The sequence below is a fragment of the Pelodiscus sinensis genome, chromosome 9 (genome assembly GCF_049634645.1).
Source record: "Pelodiscus sinensis isolate JC-2024 chromosome 9, ASM4963464v1, whole genome shotgun sequence".
NCBI classification, from domain to species: domain Eukaryota; kingdom Metazoa; phylum Chordata; order Testudines; family Trionychidae; genus Pelodiscus; species Pelodiscus sinensis.
This window is the reverse complement of record NC_134719.1, coordinates 3,721,645-3,744,876: the sequence shown is the minus strand read 5'-3', so window position 1 is coordinate 3,744,876 and position 23,232 is coordinate 3,721,645. Positions and strand designations below refer to the sequence as shown.

Below are 23,232 nucleotides of genomic sequence, written 5' to 3'. Positions count from 1 at the left end.
AGAGAAGGGACCTGGCTGATTCTGAGTGGGAGGGCCGTGCGGCCTAGCACAGGGCTCCCTGGCTGTTCTGTAGTGTGAACCAACTTGTAGAGTCTGGCTCCCAGCTACCTCGTTCCCCACTCCGGGTTCTGCCTCCTCTCCTGGTCAGAAGCCTATAAGATCCTTGAGTAAGGGCCTGTCTCTGTTATATTCATAGATCCATTGGCACTGACTTTCCTTCTAGCTGGGAGGGTCTTTGATCCTCCCTCTGTCTGCCCCCAGCCCCACCCTTTCTCCCAAGCCCCTGCCTCTTCCCGGTTCTCCTTTGCCCCTTGGCCTGGTCCCATTCCACCCCTTCCTCCAAGCCCCTGCCTCTTCCCTACCTCCTCCCTCAAGCCTGCCCTGTCTCTGCTCCCCCCCCCCCCCCCCCAGAGCATCCCAAACACTGCCAAACAGCAGTTTGGGGCAGGCAGGAGGCGCCAGGAGCTGGGAGGAGTTGAGCCGCGGAACTGCCAGCAAGCACCAGGGACCGGGGGGGAAGGGAACACCCACTAATTTTTCCCCATGGGGGTGCTCCAGCCCCAGAGCACCCTGGGAGTTGGTGCCTAGGCATTGCTCCCAAGGCCAGAAGGGACCATGGTGATTATCTCGTCTGACCCCTAGATCAGGCCAGAGAACTCCCCAAAGTAACAGAGGTTGGTTTGTACAGTGCCTAGCACCACGGGAAAGAAAAGATGGTCCAGTGGCTAGGATACCAACTTAGCATGTAGGAAATCTGGGTTTCCACCAGCCTGTGTGGCCTTTGGCAAGTGCCCTAACCTCTCCGGGCCTCAGCACAGTGGGGAAAACAGCACGGCCCTGCCTCCCGGGGTGCTGTGAGGATAAATGGGGTAAAGATCGCGAGATACTTTGAGATCCACTGATGAAAAGAACTAGCTGAGATCAACACAAATGATGAGGGGTTTGGACCGGGTGCCAGTTTAAACAGACTGGGACTTTTTAGCTTAGAAAAGGGGAGACTAAGGCCAGATATGACAGAGGTCTGTAAAATCATGACAGGTAATGGAGAAAGTGAATAAGGACAAGTTATTTACTTGTTCCCATAACATAAGAACTAGGGGACACCAAATGAAATTAATAGGTAGCAAGGTTAAAACAAACAAAAAGAAATCAACCTGTGGAACTCCTTGCCAGAGGATGTTGGGAAGATCAGGACTTTAACAGGGTTAAAAAAAGAACTAGATACATTCATGGAGGCTAGGTCCATCAATGGCTATTTGCCAGGATGGGAAGGAATGGTGTCCCTAGTCTCTGTTTGTCTGGAAATGGGTGACAGGGGAGGGATCGCTTAATAATTCCCTGTTCTGTTCCCTCCCTCTGGAGCACCTGGCATTGGCCACTGTTGGAAGACAGGACACTGGGATAGATGGACCTTTGATCTGACCCAGTTTGGCTGTTCTTATGTTCTGTGTAGAGATGTGGGGGAGGATATTCAGAGTGTAATGAATGTCTTTTAACCCTTAGGCCGTGTCCAGACTCAGGGTTTTTTTTTGGGAAAAGTAGCCTTTTCCCGAAAAAGCTTCCCCTGCGTCCAGACTCAAGCCGCGTTCTTTCGAAATTATTTCGAAAGAACGCGGCTTTTCTTTCGATGGCAGTAAACCTCGTTTCACGAGGAAGAACGCCTTCGAAGGAAGGCGTTCTTCAATGTAAAGAGGCCGTCTTCGAAAGAGAGCATCCAGACTCGCTGGGTGCTCTCTTTCGAAAAAGCGGATTTTTCTTTCGAAAGATCCGCCTGCAGTCTAGACGCGATCTTTCGAAAGATGCTTTTGAAAGAGCATCTTTCGAAAGAAGCCTGCAGTCTAGACATAGCCTTAGAGGCATTACACTGTGCATGGGGGGTGAAGAGAGGAGGATGGGGATAATACACAATGGGGATGAATTTACAGGTAGTGACACAAAGCTGAAGTGAAAATGCAGCCCAGGGGGCTGGGGAAAGCGAGTGAGCAAATAAAGGAAGATCGGGCGAGCTAGGAGAAGAGCATGAAAAAAGAGGCTGTTGATGTACGGATGAAACGTCATTTAAACTATTCATAGGGAGGCTGGCCTTAAACAAACCTCCTGTTTTGCAGCTGGCACTTTGCAGATGCAAACGATTGCTGACATCGTTTATACCACTGCATGTCAAACCAGTGAACTGCTCCAACTAATTGGGGTCGTTTGACACCAAAGTGAGCTACATGTTGGGGCAAAATTGCATCTGCAGTCATTTGCAGCTTCAGTTTCCTGGGAGGGAAATAGAGGCCCCTTGAGAAGGAAGGTAGTGTAGGAAGGCAGTGTGTAGGAAGGTGGTGTTGTTCCTAGGGGAGCAGATCATGGCATTGTTGGCTCTTGGGAAGTGGACTATGGCCTACAGACCTGTTTCGTGTAACAGGAGATGATGACTTGAATTTACTGCTGATCTAGGCTGGATTCCTTCTGGTGGCCCATGAAAGAAAGGGTTGTACCTGAAGGGTATCATCAGAAGAGTTTGTGGCAATCTTTGTGGCTTCTGGAGGGGGGTGGTTGTTGACAAATATTCAACGTTGCAGCAAACTTTGAAAAAAATCGCTAGTCTCCTTTTATTAAAAAAAAGCCCACCAGGACATGAGAAAAGTCAGATGGATTGAGACTTGGACAGGTCACGACACTTAACGCGGTTCGTATTGTTTACAGCCAATGCCCTGAAATCCCTAGCACCCAAGCCCATGCAAATTAGTCACTAGCGTCACCCATGTGTGGTGTTTCCTTGACATCTGTCTGTTGCCGCTGTGGTTCTTGACTATTTTCCTCTCTCCGTCTTGCTAAGAAAGCGGAGTGGGTGTTTGTTGCTGAGAAGTAGCAAACGAGAGGCTTCTCTCAAGCTTGTTTCTTAGCTTTCAAAATAGGTGGGTGGGAGGAATAATGGAATATCTAGACATCTGACAGGGAAAGGTGAAATCTCAAAGCCCTTGAAGAGGATCAATACATTGGGTTTGTTTTTAAAGGTTGAGAATATCTGGCATCCCCCATTATGTGGCTCCCATGGGCAAACCGGAGACAACAGATGTAACCAGATGTGAGAACTGGTAGCAATGGACGGAGGCGAGCCAATGTAAGAAATTCCCAAAGCACCCTCAAAGAGCAGATCAGAGCAGAGAGGCGTGCATGTGCCTTGAACCCTGGAGGCATGGGCTATTTAGATAAGGACAGCCACACTGGGCCAGACCAAAAGTCCAACTAGCCCAGTGTCCTGTCTGCCCACAGTGGCCAATGCCGGATGCCCCAGAGGGGGTGAACGGAACAGGGAATCAAGTGATCCCTCTCCTGTCACCCATGACCAGCCTCTGAAAAACAGGTTAGGGACACCATCCGTATCCGTCCTGACTAATAAGTTCTGATGGATCTAAAGTCCATGAATGTATCTAGGGTTTTTTTGAACCCTGTTTAAGTCCTGGTCTGCACAACATCCTCTGGCAAGGAGTTCCACAGGTTGACTGTGCGCTGCGTGAAGAAATACTTCCTTTGGTTTCTTTTAAACACACAATGCGGGGAGGATCCTAGTACAAAAGGGGTCTGGTATCTAGATACTTCCTTCCTGAAGCTAAGAAAGACACATTCACTGTGTCCAGCCCTTCTGCAAGTGAGACGCCTGACTTCAATGGGGTTTCAGTACCTTACACTATAGGCCTTAACTTTGCTCAGGTAGCCCCCTGCAACTGTTACTTGCTTCTGGCCTACCATTTGAGAGACTGCCCCTTCTGCAGACCGGTCTGGAAGGGCTACTTGGGCCTTCCTGACACTGTACTACCCTTAGGAGAGGGTAGAGACCCTGGCTCAGTGACCATCAGCTGGTTCTGAGGTGCCACCTTCCTTAGGGATACCAACGTTCTAATCCCACAACACCGTACACTCCTGCCCCGCCCCCTCCCTAAGGCCCTGCCCCTTCTCTGAAGCCCCGCCCCATGCTCACTCCATCCCCACATCTTCTGTTGCTCACTCTCCCCCACCCTCACTCCCTTTCACTGGGTTGGAGCAGGACAGTGGGTGCGGTAAGGGGGGAGGAATCCGTGTGGGGTGTGGGCTCCGGGAACAAGAGGTTTGGGGTGCAGGAAGAGGCTCCGGGCTAGGTGAGGGTGGTGGGGGATGGAGGCTCTGGCTAGGAGTGTGAGCTCTGCGTGGGGCCGGAAGTGAAGAGTTCAGAGGGTGAGAGGGCTCTGGGGTAGGTGGATGAGATGCGGGTGGGGAGGGCTTCAGCTGGTCTATGGGCTTTGAGGTGGGGCTGAGTACGAGGGGTTTCGGGTGCAGGTGAGGCCACAGGGCTGGGCAGAGGGTTGGGATGTGTGGGGGGGGGGCGTGCAGGCTCCAGGATGGAAAGTGGGTGTGGGAGGGGACTCTGGGCTGGGGCAGAGGGTTGGGGTGCAGGAGGGGGTTTGAGGGCAGAGTCCCAGCAGTGCTTACCACGGCTCCTAGGAAGCATCCCCCAGGTCCCTCTGCACAGGAAGGCTCCGCACGCTGTCCTGGCACCTGCAGGCGCCCCAATCACAGCTCCCATTGGTCACGGTTCCCACCCAATGGGAGCTGCAGAGTCGGCACTTGGGGGGCACCATCAAACTTGCGGCGGGGAGCAACCTGAGTTCCGTTGAGCTGGGAGTCTGGGGATTTTTCCCTCTCTCCCCCTGCACCACTTATGTGTGCTTGCTCATGGGGAAAACTATTCCGCGACAGCAGCATTTCACTTCCATTTCACAGAGGGTGGGGAAGGGGAAGCGCTTTGAGGCTGAAATTGGATTTTATGGATTCTAGCTTCTTACGGCCTCCCTGATGATATCGCCAAGGCAACGCTTAAAGGGGCGTGGCGCTGTTCTGTTTTCTTGCCCAACTCTTGCTTCTGCGCTATCCTCCTTTCATTCCTGAATCTTTCAGAGTGTCTTAAGTCAAACCCCATTTGGAAATGAAATAAAACCCTCTAGCACATTTACTAATTCCTCTCAACTCTGTGCCTGGCTGACTGGGAACGGGGGGAAAATCAGAAACTTTCTTTCCTGCAGCAGAATGATTTACTCAACCTGTTGGGCCATATCGTGAGCTGGTATAAATCTGCAATCCTCAAAGCTCCCTTAAAGCCAACAGATGATACTGTGTTGATTGTCACGGCTGAGAATCCAGCCCAGTGAATCTAGCTGGCATTGGAAGACAGATGTATTGCAAGGAGAACATTTCATTTGCCTGAATCGAGTTTGCTTTCTACAGGGGATCTGTCTTTGTCTTTTCCTGTGTACAACCCCTTAGGACTCCCAGTGTTTATGCATGAAGCATATGAAACAAGCATACACTGTGAGAGAAGAGGGAATATAGAACAGTCAGGCTTCTGGTTTGGGGGACTAAGTCATGCTAGGAGCCTACGTTTGTGGCTCTCTTATTTCCCGTCCTCCCCCAGTGGCGAGAGTAGATCACATAAAGAAGTTTGAGTTTGCAGCTGCCTTGGAGCTAATCGCTTTGGCTGTTTAGCTTCAGCTGGAAAGAGATTGTGGTTAGAACCAGCGACTGTGTGTTGGCCCCGCAAGGAGGACTTCGCTTTTGTTGTGTGCATTTCGAGATGCGCGATATAAGAAGCCATTCCCACTGTGGAGGCAACATCTTCCTGGTCCCTACAACACTGCATCATTTCTGCAGTGTGGAACTGGGCCTTTAAGGGAGTAAAGCATCTTGGGATGTCTGGTTTAGCTATCTCGGCTATTGTTACCCAGAACAGGCTTGGCTGGTTAATGGCTGCTTAATGGAGTAAACCAAAGGGTAGTCTTCAGTTAGCAAGGCAGTAGTTGTATCATAGGAACATAGCAGTTGCCATACTAGACAAGAGCTAATGCCCTGTCTGCTCGATTGGAAGGCATTAGTTCTATTCTAGAATACAGGGGCTGACTAGCAGCAGGTTTAAAACAAACCAAAGGAAGTTTTTCTTCACTCAGCGCACAGTCAACCTGTGGAACTCCTTGCCAGAGGATGCGGTGAAGGCTAGGACATTAACAGGGTTCAAAAAAGAGCTAGATAGATTCATGGAGGTTAGGTCCATCAATGGCTATTAGCCAGGATGGGTAGGAATGGTGTCCCTAGCCTCTGTTTGCCTGGAAATGGATGACAGGAGAGGGATCATGTGAGAATTACCTGTTGTGTTCCCAACCTCTGGAGCATCTGGGATTGGCCACTGTTGGCAGACAGGATACTGGGCTAGATGGGCCATTGGTCTGACCATTCTTATGTTCTTGTGCAGTTGCATTCTGGCTTATTTACCCTCTTAGGCCTGGTATCCACTAGGACCTTAATCCAAAATAACCCCCCCAAGGTCGAATTTGTAAGCAATGTGTCCACGCTACCATGCCCATTATTCTGGAATAAGGGGCTGCGGAATTCAAACTCTGTCGTCCTGCCCTTCATGAGGAATAATGCGATTCCCAAACTTGTAAGTCTGAAATAACGTTAGTGTGGATGTTCTGGTGCTGTTAATTTGAAAAAATAGGCCTCCAGGACGCCTCCCACAGTTCCCCCAGAGCGCTTCCTGGAGCTCTGAGTCTGAGGTAACGCGTCCACATTAACAGAGCCTGCCTTGGACAACATTCAATTCTTCCCCCTAGTGAGGACACAGACGTTCGAATGTATAAAATCAGGTGCCCAGAAGCTGAACTTAGTAAATTCGAAATAATCTCCTAGTGTAGACAGGGCCTTAGAGAGTTGTGCCCACTCATTGTGCTTTTCTAGAGCGGGCCCTTTAAATTTGGCACACAAATAGCTGCCATTGTAAAGCAGCCATTTTGCAACTGGCTGCCTTGAACAGCTAGATTAGCCAGACACTTTTCCCTCCACCTTGGTTTAGTAGTCATGATACTTACGGACGTTTTCTTAAAACCCCATTTCCGGGAGTCATGTGCTTATGTGAAAGTCTCTCCTCTTTTTTTAAAGTCACATTCATACTAGCCCTCCTGGTTGTGGAGAAAAGCGTGAAAACATGACACCTAACAGCTCAAAATGTAAATTTTTAAAAAGAGATTATTAGTGTTTTAAATCTCATGATTTGTAAAAAAGTCTCCTTTTGTGGTGGGACTGGCTTCTGATTTTGAACTACATGGGGTGGCATTGCCACACAGATGGCTTGTAAAAAATCCACTGATCATCCTGTGATAATATTTAGCAGCACGGAGTGACTTCTAGGGACACGGTAGCATTTAGCCTTTTTCAGAAAGTGGTCCCCGATATCACAGTTGCCCCTCAGTCTTTCTTTCTGTCCTTGTGATTCTTACAATCATACAATCTTCTCTTTTTCTTTAAAATGTATTTTCCCTGCTGTCTTGTTCTTTTGTTTTAGGCTCATCTGCACAGGGGAGACTGTGAAACTGTTTTGTTGGTAAAAGGGAAGACATCAAATATCTTTTTCTCTAATCTTAGGATGCGTCCAGATTACATGGCTCCGTCGAAGGAGCCATGTAAAGTAGTTTACTCGGCATAGTCAAAGAAGCTGTTAAAATAAAAATGGCCGCCGCACTGTGCCGACAATCAGCTAATCTGGCACAGTGCAGCAGTCTAGACGTGGCGCGATCGACAAGGGAAGCCTTTGTCGACCGCTCCGGTATGCCTCAGTTTATGCCTTCCTTTGTCGACTGCACTGCGTCTAGACTGCCGCGCCGTGCTGGATCAGCTGACTGTTGGCACAGCGCAGCGACCATTTTTATTTTAATGAAGCTGGGATTATTTAAATCCCCGCTTCTTTGACTATGCCAAGTAAACTACTTTACATGGCTCTGTCAACGGAGCCATGTAGTCTAGACGCAGCCTTAGGCTTTATAATTTTAGCGTTTTTTTTTTATTTTTCATAGAATCGTAGAATCCTAGAGTTGGAAGAGACCTCAGGAGACTGAGTCCAACATTCTGCCCAAAGCAGGACCAACCCTAACTAAATAATCTCAGCCAGGGCTTTGTCAAGCTGGGGCTTAAAAACCTCTAGGGATGGAGATTCCACCCCCTCCGTAGGGAACCCATCCCAGGGCTTCCCCACCCTCCTAGGGAAACAGTTCTTCCTAACATCCAACCTAGACTTCCCCCACTGCAACTTGAGACCATTGCTCCTTGTTCTGCCATCTATTAAGGCCCCTTTAAGAATGAATTGAGAACCTTCATTCTGAAAATGTCTTCTCTTCTGTGATTATTAAATAACATTCTGAAATGACAATTGAATGTCTGTGCGTGCCCACTATATAAATAACATTTCTTCTAGCTTAATAATGACCTTATTTTAATGACAATAGACCTCTAGCAAATAATTAGCTCTCCATGATCAGCATTTATTTCCTAAAAGGGGCAACTCTGCATACTGATTTTTCTTTTCCCCCAAGCGATATATTTTGTAGCGCTAATTAGCAGCCCAGCTCTGAGGTCTGTCTTAGCAGTGATATCCTTCTGGGCTGCTTCTTAAAGAAGGCAAATTGTGAGCTTGCTAAATATGTATTTTATGATCACTTTAACAACTGGATTTGGTCATGAGGCAAAGCTGCCCGGTCCCTCCTTAGTATCTAAAGGTGTTCAGTCCTGCGTCTCACCGATCAAACCCCTCTCCTTCCCCTGGGGACCAGAACTAGCTCTCAACTAGTCCCCAATCTCCTACCAAAGCCCTGTTCTAGCTGCTTCCAACTCGCAGTCCTCCGGTCCCAGCTGTTGTCCTGTTGGAAACTGTGTAGCACTTGGAGAGAGAGAAGATCAATGCCCGGTTGATTATAAAAGTTCACCAGCCTGCCACTGAGATTGAAAGGTTGTGCGTGTAGGACGTAGACAAAAACTATGCATCACAATGCAACAGTGGTTTGGAAGGAGAAGCATAGGGTTAACAGTAATTCACATTTACAAAGGGGCCTTCCATCCCAAAGTTGCCTCCTGCACCACTAGGGTAGCAAGTGTAAAAAATCGGGATGATAGTGGAAGGTAATAGGCCCCTATATATATGACAAAACCCCAAAAAGGACTGTCCCTAAAAAATCAGGGCATCTGGTTACCGTAGGCACCACAGCTGTCCAGATGCTTCTGAGTCCACTACAGTAGCCAATCAGTGCACAATTCAGATTAAACTCAATGGAAATACTCTTGTTGATGTCAACTGGATTTGGACCCTGTCCCTTCATGAGCTGTACCCAAGTGGAGGAAAAGGAAATTTTTGTATATGGACAGCACGGCAAACCCTTGTCTTATGAAAACATGTTAGGGGATCTTTGGTGCCCGCTGATCTAGACAGTTTTTGCAGTATTGTCCAAGAAACGCTCAGTGTGAACCGCATGCTCCATGTCTAAACATTTCCACTCCATCTGATTTTAATTGATCTGGAAGGCAGCTGCCCGCTTGCAAGAGGAACCCAGCGCTGGGTACATGGGGATTTGAAAGGCCTGATCCAAAGCCAATTGATGTCCATGAAAAGAGACTCAGGCCTGGTCTACATTGGAGTGGAAGGTTGACCTAAGATACACAACTCCAGCTATGTTAATTGCATAGCTGGAGTTGACATATCTTAAATCGCCATCCACACAGCAGCAGGTCAACGAGAACAAATGTTCCTGTCGGCTTCCCTTACTCCTTGCAAGGAGCAGGAGTACTGGCATTGACGGGGGTGCCCTCTGAGTTTGATTTAGCAGGTCTTCAGTAGACCTGCTAAATCAAACCCCAGAAGATCAATCACGGCAGCACTGGTATTTCCCATAGTGTAGACATACCCTCGTTCATTTCAGTGGGCATTAGCTCAGGGATTATGCTATTTGGAGCAGGAGCTTGGTTATTTGTTCAGCACAGTCTATGCCTCATGAACAATTGCAAGGCTATAAAGATTCTAAACATTAAAGCTGTGATTCAGTGACACAATTAAGCATGTGCATATGTCTCCTATCTAAACACATGCATCCTAAAGGGACTTCATTTCTTTGCTAACTATGTTAAGGAAGAAATAAGGTACTTAAGCAATACTCACTCCTCTTTCTTATTGTACCAGAAATTAGGGGTCACTGCTGTCTTTTTAGGGCTAGATTTTCACAGCCTTTTTCAGATCAAGAAGCAAGGTACTTTACAGGTGATCCAAGTGAGCCATCTGCTGTAATTTAATGTGAAGGAAAGTATGAGAATGTGCCCCACAGAAAAACAACAACCCAAATGGTTTGCTCAGAGATTTTTTTTCCTCCTCAGAACTTTTATTTCAAAACTAAATAAGGGGATTTTGGTTAGATGGCTAGACTGTTGGGCCCAACGGGTAGTGATCAACGGCTCGATGTCAGGTTGGGGGTCGGTTTCTAGGAGAATGCCCCAAGGATCTGTTCTAGGACCAGTTTTGTTCAACATCTTTATTAATGACCTGGATGAGGGGATGGATTGTACCCTCAGCAAGTTTGTGAATGACACTAAACTAAAGGGGAAGGTAGATACACTGGAGGGCAGGGATAGGGTCCAGAGTGACCAAGACAGATTAGAGGATTGAGCCAAAAAAAATCTGATGAGGTTCAACAAGGACAAGTGTAGAGTCCTGCACTTGGGACAGAAGAATCCCAAACATTGTTACAGGCTGGGGACTGAATGGCTAAGTAGCAGTTCTGCAGAAAAGGACTTGGGGATTACAGTGGATGAGAAGCTGGATATGAGTCAACAGTGCGCCTTGTAGCCAAAAAGGCTATTGGCATATTAGGTTGCATTAGGAGAAGCAGTACCAGTAGAGCTAGAGAATTATTCCCCTTTAGTCGGCATTGGTGAGGCCACACCTGGAATATTGTGTCCAGTTCTGGGCCCCCCACTATAGAAAGGATGTGGACACGTTGGAGAGGGTCCAGTGGAGGGCGACCAAAATGATTAGGGGGCTGGAGCGCATGACCTGTGAGGAAAGACTGAGGGATTTGGGCTTGTTTAGTCTGCAGAAGAGAAGAGTGAGGGGGGATTTGATAGCAGCCTTCAACTTCCTGAAGAGAGGTTCCAAAGAGGATACAGAAAGGCTGTTCACAGTAGTGAGGAATGGCAGAATGAGGAGCAATCGTCTCACGTTACAGTGGGAGAGGCCTAGGTTGGATATTAGGAAAAACTATTTCAATAGGAGGGTAGTGAAGCACTGAAATGGGTTCCCTAGGGAGGGAGTGGAATTTCCATCCCTAGAGGTTTTTAAGTCTCAGCTTGACAAAGCCCTGGCTGGGTTGATTGAGTTGGGATTGGTCCTGCTTTGGGCAGGGGGCTGGACTTGATGACCTCCTGAGGTCTCTTCCAGCTCGATGATTCTAAATCATCCGAAATAGGCACACAAGAGGCCTGAATGAACTTGCATGAATGGGGTTAGTTTTGCAAGCTGTTTCAGTTCTTATCTCCTTGAAATGTAATCCCATCAGCAAGCCAGAGAGAGCAGGCTGAGTGTGAGCTGACCTCTGGTGAGAAATGCCAGCGCGGCAGCATTGGGGAATGCAGGGCTCCATTAGCAGGAAGTTTCCAGACGGCGCTTCATCCTGGCAGATCTGCCAAACGGGCTGTCCTTCTGCCTTAATAAATCACCTTGTGTTGTGTGTTCTTTTCATTTTCCATGCAGAAGGAAATGACGGAGAGGATTTGCCACTGAGACGAGAAGTTCGTCTGCCTCGCACTTGCCACGGGATGGAAACGCAGAAGGATGAACTATCTGACTCCACGGTCTTGCGGTGGAAATTTGAAACGCACAGAAACATGCACTTGGCTCCAGCGCCTTTTTTGGGCCGGGACGACAACTTAAACTTCCAGACAAGTTTTGAACAGGATTCATATCCCAGTGGATTCTTTGTTTAGAAGCCATTGGCGAGTGCGGGGATAGGACAAGGATGGGGTATTTTGAATACATGCCGACAGATTTCATTCTCCTCTCCACAAACTCTCCTCGCCGGTTTCTTTATTCCCCTCAATCCCATTCCCACAGCCCCAGCCCACCTGGTGTGTCCTCGGCTCTGTGGATCTCCATGAACGATGGCACTGATCGCTGGGGGTGAAATCCCTAGCTAAACGCTCCAGTGAGGACTTGTGCTTCACGCCTATTGCCTCAGTTCCCCCCACCCGAGTGTCCTGTCCCAGCACTGAACTCACTGTAAGAGCCGGATTGAGTGGAGCTGGTCTCTTCTTTGGCTGACTCGCAGACCTGGTCGGGAACAGAGCGAGGACACCTCCAGAGCATTATAAAACCCTTCTCCGGGTGTCAAAGCCACATAGCAGCCTGATGTGTCCTTTGGTGCCGGACGGATTCGTGGCATGGATTTGTTAATTGCTTGACATAAAGAAACTCTCTTCTTCCAGTTTTGTGCAGCCTCCAACTTTCCCAATAACTGTGGTCCTCACAGGAGGGCAGGGTTAGCCCACAACATTTTGGCACCTGAGGCAGGGAGCTCAAATGATGCCCCCATGCTCCCTCGCTTGGGCCAAAATTTTGATTCCCTCTCACCTTTTCTCCTGCCTGCCTGTTGTGTCTCTTGTGCCCTCCTTCCTCCAGCACAGCACTCCACCATCTCGGTGCATCTGGAGCAGAGAGAATACATCTGCACCAGCCTCAGACACAATTTTCTACACTCTGGGTCCTAGTGGTGCCTCTCCACAATCTGGCACCTGAGGCGGCCGCCTCAGTTCGCCTCATGGTAAGGCCAGCCCTGCAGGAGGGGCTAACAGACTTGCTATGTCCCTGAGCATGTTAGGGGGTGTACCTGGCTCTGTAATCCTGGAAGGGGTGGGGCCGGGGCAGCCAGCCCTCTGTGCCACCCGGAGCACTCCATGCAGTGCTCCAGCGGTGATTCAAAGGGCCTAGGACTCCCAGCCACCACCGGGCCCCAGGGCAACTGCCCTCTTTGCACCCCTCTCCCCTCCCCCCCGTGCTGTGAGCAGACGTGGGTCCCCAGGAACCAGTCTGGAATGAAGACCCCAGCAATGCTGACTAGAGCACTTTGCTGATAATCTCCCCTGCAGCTTCTCCTTCTCCTCGTAAGTCATTAATAGACTATTTCCAGAGCCTCCCGTGCTGCTTTGATTTTCAAACGGAGCCTTGACAAGTCTCTCTTCAGGGTAATGGGTCCCCAAAGACTAGTGCTTTGATTCCTCTGTCAGTTTTCCCCCTGCGTGTTGAAGGAGAGCTACGTTTTTACCAGCGAGTGTAAAAAAAAAAAAAAATCACATCTCTGTGGTCCCCATTAGTTCTTCCTCAATAACGGCAGCATCTAATTGGCTCACTTTGCAGGTCAACTCTTCCTTTCTCCCCTCTTCCCAAACTACCCTTCATGACACAACTTGCAAGCAAAGCTCGGTTTCCGCCAATCAAACTGTGGGCCTGCCCCGATTCCAAGCACTGAGGCACAACTGGGTTTGGATAGTGCACGGGTTCAGGTAATGTAGGGATAACCAGGATAACCAGGAGTTTATTCTCTTGGGATTGTGGCTGGGTCCCAGATGTGAGGAAGGCTCCTCTTGTACCCTTGCACGCTTGTGCACTAGCAGCTCGGATCCTGACACTGGGAAGGAGCTAAATAGCTCACTTCCTAGAAGCATAGAGAAGCTGATGAAGGCCTAGCTAGGAAAGGCAGCTGAAGCCCCGCCCCTTCCACCTAAAGCCACACCCCTTCCCGGAGACCATGCCCCTTCACAACCTTTTCCCCCGCCTCCGAGCCAACCCTTCCCAACCCTAGTTGAGGGAGGGGGCTGCCCTGTGGCATGGCCCCAACCTTCCCCAACCACCGGGAAGACAGGCAACTAGGATGTGTAGGTAATTTTGGGAAAGGCAATACCTTCCCTTGCCTGCATTACGCGCTGCCCATGTGGAGAAGCATATGGAAAAAAGCACCAAGAATCGTATTCCCCCTGCACCTTCTCTTCCCCCGCCAGCTTCAGCCATGCAAAGGGGAGCTGCAAAGATCAAACTGAGGTGCTCTTTCTCTGAATACAGAGCCGGGGAGGGATCGAATCCCAGCCTTTGTGAATTCCTTTGGCTTGGCTATGGTTCCTGTGCTTAATTAAAACTCCTGGGACCTTGTTTCTCGTCCCAGTGACACCAGGGGATGAATTTCACCCCTGCACATCCTGGTATGGCTGGCGAGGGGGGGGGGGTCACTGAGAGCTCTTCCACAGCTGATGGGGTTTGCAGGAGGGAAGGTGAGCGGGAGTGAGAGAACTGGAGTCAGTTTGACTAGAGCAGGTCAATACGGAGTTGAAACAGCTCCGCATCAAACACCGCTTGTTCCTCAAAATGAAAATTACTGCAGGAATGATTTCTTTGCCCCAGTAACCAAACATTTTGGCCAAATCCTCCCATATCTTCACTTTTTTCCACCAAAGGTTTTTCAGGGTTGTTGGCTTTTTCATCTAGCGAAGGTGTAATAAGAGCCAATGTGTGCACGTATTTTAGTTGTACCTCTGGACACTTGGCTCCATTCATCTGAAGAAGCGGGCTGTGCCCACGAAAGCTCCTGATTCCATCTACATGTTTTGTTAGTCTCTAAGGTGCTGCTAGACTATTCGTTGTTTTTTAACGTGTGGAAGTTGACATGAGGCAACTTCCGACTGGAAATAAGGTGTATCTCCTCAACAGTAAGCGTCACTAGCCATTGGACTAGCTTATTAAGGTGTATCCAAGACAATGCTAAACCAAGAGGGGCGGCCTTTCTCAAAAAGCTGCTGTGGTTCACACAGGAATTATTTCAGGGGCGTTCTAGGGCCTGTGTTATTCAGAGTGGTCCCTTTTGGGCTTTGAACCTGCCCCTCTATTTTGGGGATTGGTTGTCTGGTTTAATTTATTTGTGGCCAAAACTCGAAAACCGTGTAAGGAAAATAGAGAGGAAAAGAACATTTTTCATCCGAACAAAAACTGCACCCCATTAATTCTGGTTCTGAGTGTTGGGGTTCAGAATCAGTGAGTTGGGGAGTGGGGTTGCGCAGAGCCCCAGAACTGAAATCAAAATGCAGTCCAATGGCTGATTTTGTTCATCTGATTTTGGCATGAAACCGGATGAAGCTGCGAGTCCTCTTGTATCTCCTTCAGTCAGCCCCGGCTCCCTCAAAACTGGGCCCGGTTCCCCCCAGAGCTTTATAAACTGTGCAAACCAGGGCTGCATTTCAATCTGTGACGTCTATGAGTTTCGAGGGCTGGTCCCACCTCACGTTTGTGTTCCAAGCCTCTATCAAAACTCCAATACTAGGTAGCTACAGGTGGTGTCAAGTTTTGCATCAAGTTTCACACTGCTCTTATCTCAGAGTTAACAATTGAGTAGCTTTTGGTTTCAGGTCCAAATTCACTGCTGGGGCAATGCCACCGAATTTGCTGAATGTGGCCCGTTTTTGGGTAAAGGATCATTAATTTGTTTACAGTTGCAATAAAATATCGCCATCCCCATCCCTACCTTTTCAGTGCCATGCAATTCCTGCGGACTTGTGTGGTTAAAACCCCATGTAGCACTTTTAAACATAGCTGTTACAGTCATGCCTCTCCCTTCTGCCGTGCTAACGAACCTACCAGTAGCTGCTTCCTTACAGGGAGCATTTTTCAAGGAGCAAGATCTCCCCTCTTATCTCTCAGTGAAGGTATCAATCTGAGCCATTCTAAATGGGTCTTGGAGCGTCATGAATAGGTGGCCTTGGTGACCAGTCAGGCCAGTATCATTTCTTGCAGATGTTGTCATGGTTTCTTCTCCCTTTGTGTATATAAATAAACCCTTCCTTTGTAATGTTCTATGGAGGACTTCAGGCAAAAAAAAAGGAAGGATGGAGGATTTACAGAAAGGAACCAAACAGTGTGGCACCGATTGATGATTTATCTTCCTGTTCCGGCTTTTGGAAGGCAAACAGCAAGCGGCGTGTCGGAGGGACAGTTCACCAGAGAAATGGGAGTTCTGTGTTGTTTCGAACTCTCTGGGAATGTTCCGTCACAGGAATGTTCTTTGCTCTAAAGATTCAAATTCCATGATAAGCCCCACATCATGGTACAAAGTGAAGGCAGGAAATCAAAATGGGAAGACCCGATCAATAGCTTCCGATACACTCTCGGCTTTGAATGCCTCAGACACAATTGCTGAATATTGTCTCCTTATCGGAATCAAATCATGATTGTTGTTGGATCTTCCTGTTTAAACTCTGATGCGCTTTAAGATCATACGTTAAAAATATCCTTTCACATTCTTGTATTACTATTACTAACTAAACTAGCGCTGGCCTTTGGACCAGAGATGAAGTGATTTTTTTTGTTTTTTGTTTTTTTGTTTGTTGTGTATCAAATCTGAGCCATGGTAGAGTTAAGTGTATGTTCTGGCCTTTCTCTGGAGAGGTTTTGTATGTTCCATGACGTCAATATTTAAATCGTGTGCTGTTTTGTTTTTTTTTGCTTATGAAATTGAAATGTTAAAGCCAGTATTCAAGTGCATCCACAGATTTTTTGTGTGTTCACTGTTTTAATTTTATTTTTTAAATCTCATTTACCAGATGTGTATTTTTTACAGAGAAACAAAAAAATAAAAAAAAAAAGCAAAAAGTGGGAGGAGGGAGAAATACCACTCCAATATTTTACGTGTAAAATAACTGATCAAATTCCAAATGTTCTCATTTTGTTACTAATTAAAGAAACAGAAACAAATCGGCATTTTTTAGTTTTCACTGGTATCTTGGAGCAATCGGAGACCGAAACTGGAATAATGGTAATAATGGACCTCCCTGGTGCCATTGATTTCAGTGAGCTTGGCATCGGTCTGGCTCGGAAAAGCGGTACAAAAAAAGACAACCCCCAAATGACTGCCGATAATTGGCTGGGAGTGTTAAAATGGAAAATTAGTCCATCACGCAAAGGGAAGATTCAAGGTTCCAGTCTTGCAGATGCTCAGGTACATGCCCAACTTTAAATATGTGAATAATCCCATCATCTTCATGAGAACTACTCATGTGCTTAATTACTCACGTGAGTAAGTGTTTGCAGGATTGTGGGTAGAGAGCCTCACCTGTTCTTCTTTATTTAAAATGAATATGAAAGACAGAGCTAGATCTGGATTTCTGCTACCTTTATGTCTACACTGCGTTACTCTTTCGAGAGAGGAATGCAAATGCAGCTGAGCAAAATTGCAAATGAAGCACGGATTTGAATTTCCCGCGCTTCATTTGCATAATCCCGTCCGACCGCTATTTCGAAATACCCTATTTCGAGAGAAAAAACACTGTGTAGACGTGGTTACAGGCAGTCCCCGAGTTACATGGATCTGACTTACATCGGATCCCTACTTACAAACGGGGTGAGGCAACCCCGCACTAGCTGCTTCCCCCCAGCAGACCAGAGAGACGCGAAGCTAGCGGGCCCCCCCAGCAGACCAGGGACATGCGGAGCGGCTTTTCTCAGCAGACACCTCAGCTTGAGAATAAAGGACTGAGGGAAGTGAGGTGTGGGAGAATAAAACTGAGCTCTGGAGAAATGTTTGACTAGAGTTTCCCCTACAATATGTACCAGTTCCGACTTACATACAAATTCAACTTAAGAACAAACCTACGGTCCCTATCTTGTACGTAACCCGGGGACTGCCTGTATTTCGAAAGAAACCCCTTCTTTCGAAATAACCATTAAACCTCATTTTTTAAGGCATCAGGGTTATTTTGAAAGAAAGGGTTTCTTTCGAAATAACTGCATCTACGCAGCATTTTTTCTCTCAAAATGGGGTATTTTGAAATAGCGTCTGGATGTGATTATGCAAATGAAGCACGACAAATTCAAATCCACGCTTCATTTGCAATTTCGCTCGGCTGCATTTTTTGCATTCTTCTCTCAAAAGAGGAATGAAGTGTAGCCATACCCTCAGTGTAAATCCAGAGGAACAGCTCCATGGAGTTTACACAGGGGTAGCTGACGAGAGTCAGGCATCGATTTTGTGTTTCTTGGCATTATCCAGATGTTTACTCCCCTATCTTTTGTAACGCACATGGAGATCGATGGCTGAACAGGGCTATACAGGAGCTAAGTAGAATTTAATTCCACTAATTTAGCCCATTTGGTGCGACTCACTTACAGCACAATAAGGCTCCATTCAGACAGCAATGTTGGAACTGGGTTAAGAGACAGCAGCATTGGATCTGGGTCGCATGACCATGCCGAACCCCTCTGTGTTGTTTCTAAAATCAATGCAGTGTCCCCAGGCCTGTAAGTTTTCTGTGTTCTACTTCTCTTATGTGAATTGGAGATGGGGCAAATTCCAATATTGAGCCAGTCAAGCTAAACATGCCATCAGAAGCTAGCTCCTGGATTATGCCTGCTGGTGAATTTTTGTACATGACTTGTTAACTGTATTATTTATCATTGCTCTTGATGGGAAAGTGTATTTGGTATCTCCGGAGGGATGCACCCTCCCAGAGAGTTCATGCATGCATGCATCCAAACTCTGGGGGAAATGTTCTTTTCAATGAAAACGCTGGAAAGAAGTAGTGTCACTTTTTCCAGCCTACAAGATGTAGGCCCTGATTCGGCTTAGCTTAGAATTCCCGTGGAATTCTGTGAGAGCCACATTAAGCCAGTGTGTCTGGCTTTGCAGGATCGGGGCCGAACGCTGCGTTCACCTGACATGCTGAGCATCTGCAGCCTCTGTTTACTTCAGCGGCTTTCGAAGACGCTCGGCATTTCTGAAGTCGGGCCCTACACAAATCTTAGCTGAGCAGTTTTTCCAGGTGTGGAAAACAGTTTTGTTATTATTTTATTTAGCGACCAAAATCCCTTGGACAGTTTCTCCTCTCAGTGACACTGAGGTAAATCTGCGGTACTGGTACTGATGACAAGAGAGCGCAGTTTACCCTGGAATAACAGAGGTGTTGGATTGCTGGGTTCCAGAGAAGAGCTATGTATTCTGGAAATACACAGGGGAGAAGGAGGTCTGGTAATGGAAGCATATCACAGTCCACCGGTCTGAAGGAGGGATGTTTAATATCGGTTAATTGAATAGTCGAGTAACCTCATGAATTCTTATTGGTTACTCGACTAAATCTAGTCCCCCGCAGCCAGTACAATCCAGCCCCACTCCTGAGGAGCCCTCTGCCTCTCCGTGCTGCTGCCTCTGTATCAGAGGCAGCAGTGCCAGGTGCCTGGCGGGAGCTGGTCCGTGAGGGGAGCCAGTTTAAAAACCAGCTCCCTTCGTGCACCAGCTGCCTGTCCCCCGTGCAGCTGCCTCTGACACAGAGGGGGCAGCAGCTCCTGTCCGGAGGGGCAAGCAAGGTCTCAGCTCCTGGACCTGGCGTGAGCCAGAACTGAGCCAGACTGCCCGCTGGCCTACCTCTTAATACACTTTAAATGCAGAACTGCAGCAGGGATAGGTCCCCAACCCGTCACAAGCCAGGACTGAGCCAGGTTGCTGGCCAGCCTGCTAAAAGATTGGCCAAGCGGGGGAGGGAAATGCGCGTAATCGATAGCAGTCACTATTACGCTTTTGCTTATCGGTTAACCGACTCCACTATTACATCCCTAGTCTAGAGTTCTAATCCATGCTGTGACACGGATTCCCTCAAAGGCCCTGGGCCAGTCGCAACTGCTCTGTATTGTCCCCATGCCCAAACCCGGACGTGAGGTACCTCCCTGTGACAGGGGAGATCCAACCTTGCACCCCTAAGGAAAAGGTTAAGCAACTGGTTGAAGGTCTGAGACTTTGATTATAATGTATGGGCTTTGCTTTCCTTGTGGGGAAAGAGGCGATCCAGTCAGGCAGCAGTATAGCACTTCGGTGGGGCAGGCCTTAGCTGCTTACACCGGGCCCCGGTTTGGAACCGGGTGGAAGGATGGGCCTGGGTTCCCCAGACAACCCTGGGGAGGGGCTGAAGGTAGGAGCAGACTTAATGTGGGGAGGCTTGGAGGATTGAACGGGCCAGATCCTGAGACCTCAACCCAATGGAAGACTGGAGACATGCACCTAACCCACAGGGCTACCCCATGGCTGGACTCTATGTACCTGGAAAGGGCCAGACATAAAGCACATTCTGTGATTGTCCAGCTCTAGGGCTACACGTAGTCTACCCCTGTCACAGAGCTAGCGGTGGCTTTCTCCAGCGCTGGTGCTGGAGACGTACGATTGTGCAGCTGAGGCGCCAAGGTTTGATGGGGACTTCAGCGAGGAATTCACATCCTGCGGCATGGAATCGTACAGCTCTTTATCTCTACTGGCAAAGCCACAGGGCATTCTGCAAGGGCCTTCACTGTATAGAAATATCTTCTACAGGGTGAACCTCTCTAGTCCAGCACCTTTGAGACCTGACCGGTGCCAAACCAGAGAAGTTGCCGGACCAGGGAGGCCAGTATCGTCTAGCAGCATGACCAACACTTCCACTGCTTGCTAGGCTCTTGGGAGACATTTACGAGTAAATTAGTGCTAAAGAACAGCACAGAACACAGAGCCAGGACCGGTGGCTGTAAACAAACTTTAGGGGACTGCAGAAAACTTGGCCATGCCCACGATAAGTGGACATCCGTCTAACTAAAATCATGCCGGACTTGGATGTTGCCAGACGAGAGTGCCGGATTAGAGAGGTTCAACGTGCACCTGAGACTTATCTGTCCCCCATTATCAGAGCATCTGAGCATCTCACCATCTTTCGAGTACTAAGCCATAAAAAACCCCTCTGACAGAGGAGTGGTTTATGGAGCAGAAAGTGCGGATGATATTTTTCCCCTTTGCAGGAGAGTAAAGAGGCCAGTAGTCCCCGAGAATATATCCCCATCCCACACAATAGCTGTGTGCATCTTAGAGCTGCTCCCCATCATTAGTTTCACTTGCAATGTATTTTGAAGAGATCCACAGCCCGCTAGCCGTCGAGTGGCGGTTTGGACCCTCTGAATGATTCATCAGTTGGGTTTTCCTGGTGATTAAACCTCTGGGAACTGAGAAATGTTATTTATTTTGTGCAACTGTTACATTCTTCAAACAGGATGAAGTTTAATAAAGACAAATGCCAAGTGCTCCACTTAGGAAGGAACATTCAGTTTCATACATACAGAATGGGAAGTGACGGTCTGGGAAGGAGTACGGCAGAAAGGGATCTAGGGGTTATAGTGGACCACAAGCTGAATATGAGTCAGCAGTGTGATGCTGTGGCAAAAAAAGCAAACATGATTCTGGGGTGCATTAACAGATGTGTTGTGAGCAAGACATGAGAAGTCATTCTTCCGCTCTACTCTGCGCTGATTAGGCCTCAGTTGGAGTATTGTGTCCAGTTCTGGGCACCGCATTTCAAGAAAGATGTGGAGAAATTGGAGAGGGTCCAGAGAAGAGCAACAAAAATGATTAAAGGTCTAGAGAACATGAGCTGTGAGGGAAGGCTGAAGGAATTGGGTTTGTTTAGTTTAGAAAACAAAGACTGAGGGGGGACATGATAGCAGTTTTCAGGTATCTAAAAGGGTGTCATAAGGAGGAGGGAGAAAACTTGTTCATCTTGGCCTCTGAGGACAGGACAAGAAGCAATGGGCTTAAACTGCAGCAAGGGAGGTTTAGGTTGGACATTAGGAAAAAGTTCCTAACTGTCAGGGTGGTGAAACACTGGAATAAATTGCCCAGGGAGGTTGGGGAATCCCCATCTGTGGAGATATTTAAGAGTAGGTTAGATAAATGTCTATCAGGGATGGTCTAGACAGTATTTGGTCCTGCCATGAGGGCAGGGGACTGGACTCGATGACCTCTCGAGGTCCCTTCCAGTCCTAGTATTCTATGATTCTTTTGTAATATTCTGAGGCCCCTTCCTTGACTCAGCTCAGTTGGCTATTTGGGGAAAATTGACTCATGGTATAAAGAGGGGCTGGTCTACATATTGCTGAAAAGACCTGGCTTCTTGTCTGAAGGCCTGGAAACAAGGTGCAAATTGCCTTTTCTAAAGCAACTCCATCTTACAGCCAGGGGGACGTGAGCCAGAGAAAGAGGTCACGGCTGGCTTAAGGCACACTGCAAGCTATTGGTCCAGCTCTGACAGGAAGGTGGCTCTCTTCCCTCCCTCGGTCTGAAGCTTAGCATGAGGACCACACTGCCTTGCTTGGCCAAGGGCTCTCAAACACCAGCGTGCGGTGACGGTTGGGGAATCCCTGCGTGCTAATGGCCGCCGCAAGGACAGTTGGGGCATGTTCTGCTTATTTTTGTGCCTCCCCATCTCCTCACAGGGATGGAGCTCAGCCTCACGTACAATCCTCTGGAAAACTGAGATTTACCGGATGGATCAATTCACAAGAGGTTTGTATAAAATGGGTCTGGTGTGGGCTCCTGGGGATGGAATTCCGCAGGCGGGTGTCGGGTGAAGCGTGCTGTTGGCCTCAGTTCTGATGGGTTTGCTTCCCTCACAACCCTTCTTGAGCATTGCAAGGCGTTGGGAAGCCCGAAACGCAGCGCCAGAGGCAACCCAATGAAAACGCTGAGTTCTTCATGGCTGTCGCCCAAAGTTAAATCTTGGTCTCGGTTAGCTTGGAAGGCGGCCCAGGCTTGACATAAGGGTTCGCGAACCTTGGCAAACCTTTCGATGAACCTGTTCCGACTTTGGGGTTGATAGTGGAATCCGAAAGCAGCTGTTGCTGGCTACAGGCTGTGGGGCAGGACGCCACATGAACTGGGGGCTGTCCAAAGAAATCACTCACTGTCGGTGAGTGAGGACGTGGCAACTGGGTCTTCAATTATGCTGGGCCCTTCTGTCAGACGGGAGCAAAAGGAAAGTTACTGTGTGTCCTGCCTGCAGATTAGGGCCTAGAATCCATCCCTCCACCCCCAACCACTGCAGCAGAGCTGGCCCAAGCTGCAGGCTGACCAGGCTACCGCCCAGGGCGCCCCATTGTAGAGGGAGCTGCGCAGGGCTGCCGGGCCGGGCGGGGGCGGCGCTGCGCATGCTCCGCACGCCCAGAGTCCGGGGCGCACGAATGGCTTGGGCCGGCCCTATACTGCAGAACTCCTAATGCGTGGACTACGTCTATACTGCTTCCTTCTTGCGCAAAAGCCTTTGCAAAGGAAGCGTGGATTCGCATATTGCCCGCACTTCATTTGCATAATTAATTAGGATCCAGTTTTGTGCAAGAGGCTTTTGCGCAAAAAGGAGCCGTCTACACAGCTCCTTTTGTGCAAAAACAGCTCCTAATGAATTATGCAAAGGAAGTGTGGCAATATGCTAATCCATGCCTCGTTTGCATAGGCTTTTGCACAAGAAGGAAGCAGTATAGACGTAGCCTTGGGGTTTGTGCGGCTGGGGCATTGTGCCTGCCTCACTCTGGCTGGA

At 48.4% G+C, this 23,232-nt stretch overlaps 1 protein-coding gene across 3 annotated transcripts in view; it reads left to right on the top strand.

Moving 5' to 3' along the window:
* Positions 1–16,510, top strand: part of MOB3C (MOB kinase activator 3C) — a 54,503-nt gene extending 37,993 nt beyond the window's left edge. For all 3 annotated transcript variants that reach the window (XM_075935916.1, XM_006111451.4, XM_075935918.1), the window contains one exon: positions 11,576–16,510. In XM_075935916.1, coding sequence (XP_075792031.1) covers positions 11,576–11,605 — 30 coding nt within the window. In that variant the 3' untranslated portion in view covers positions 11,606–16,510. The remainder of the gene's footprint in view (positions 1–11,575) is intronic.
* The last annotated feature ends 6,722 nt before the right edge of the window (positions 16,511–23,232 follow it).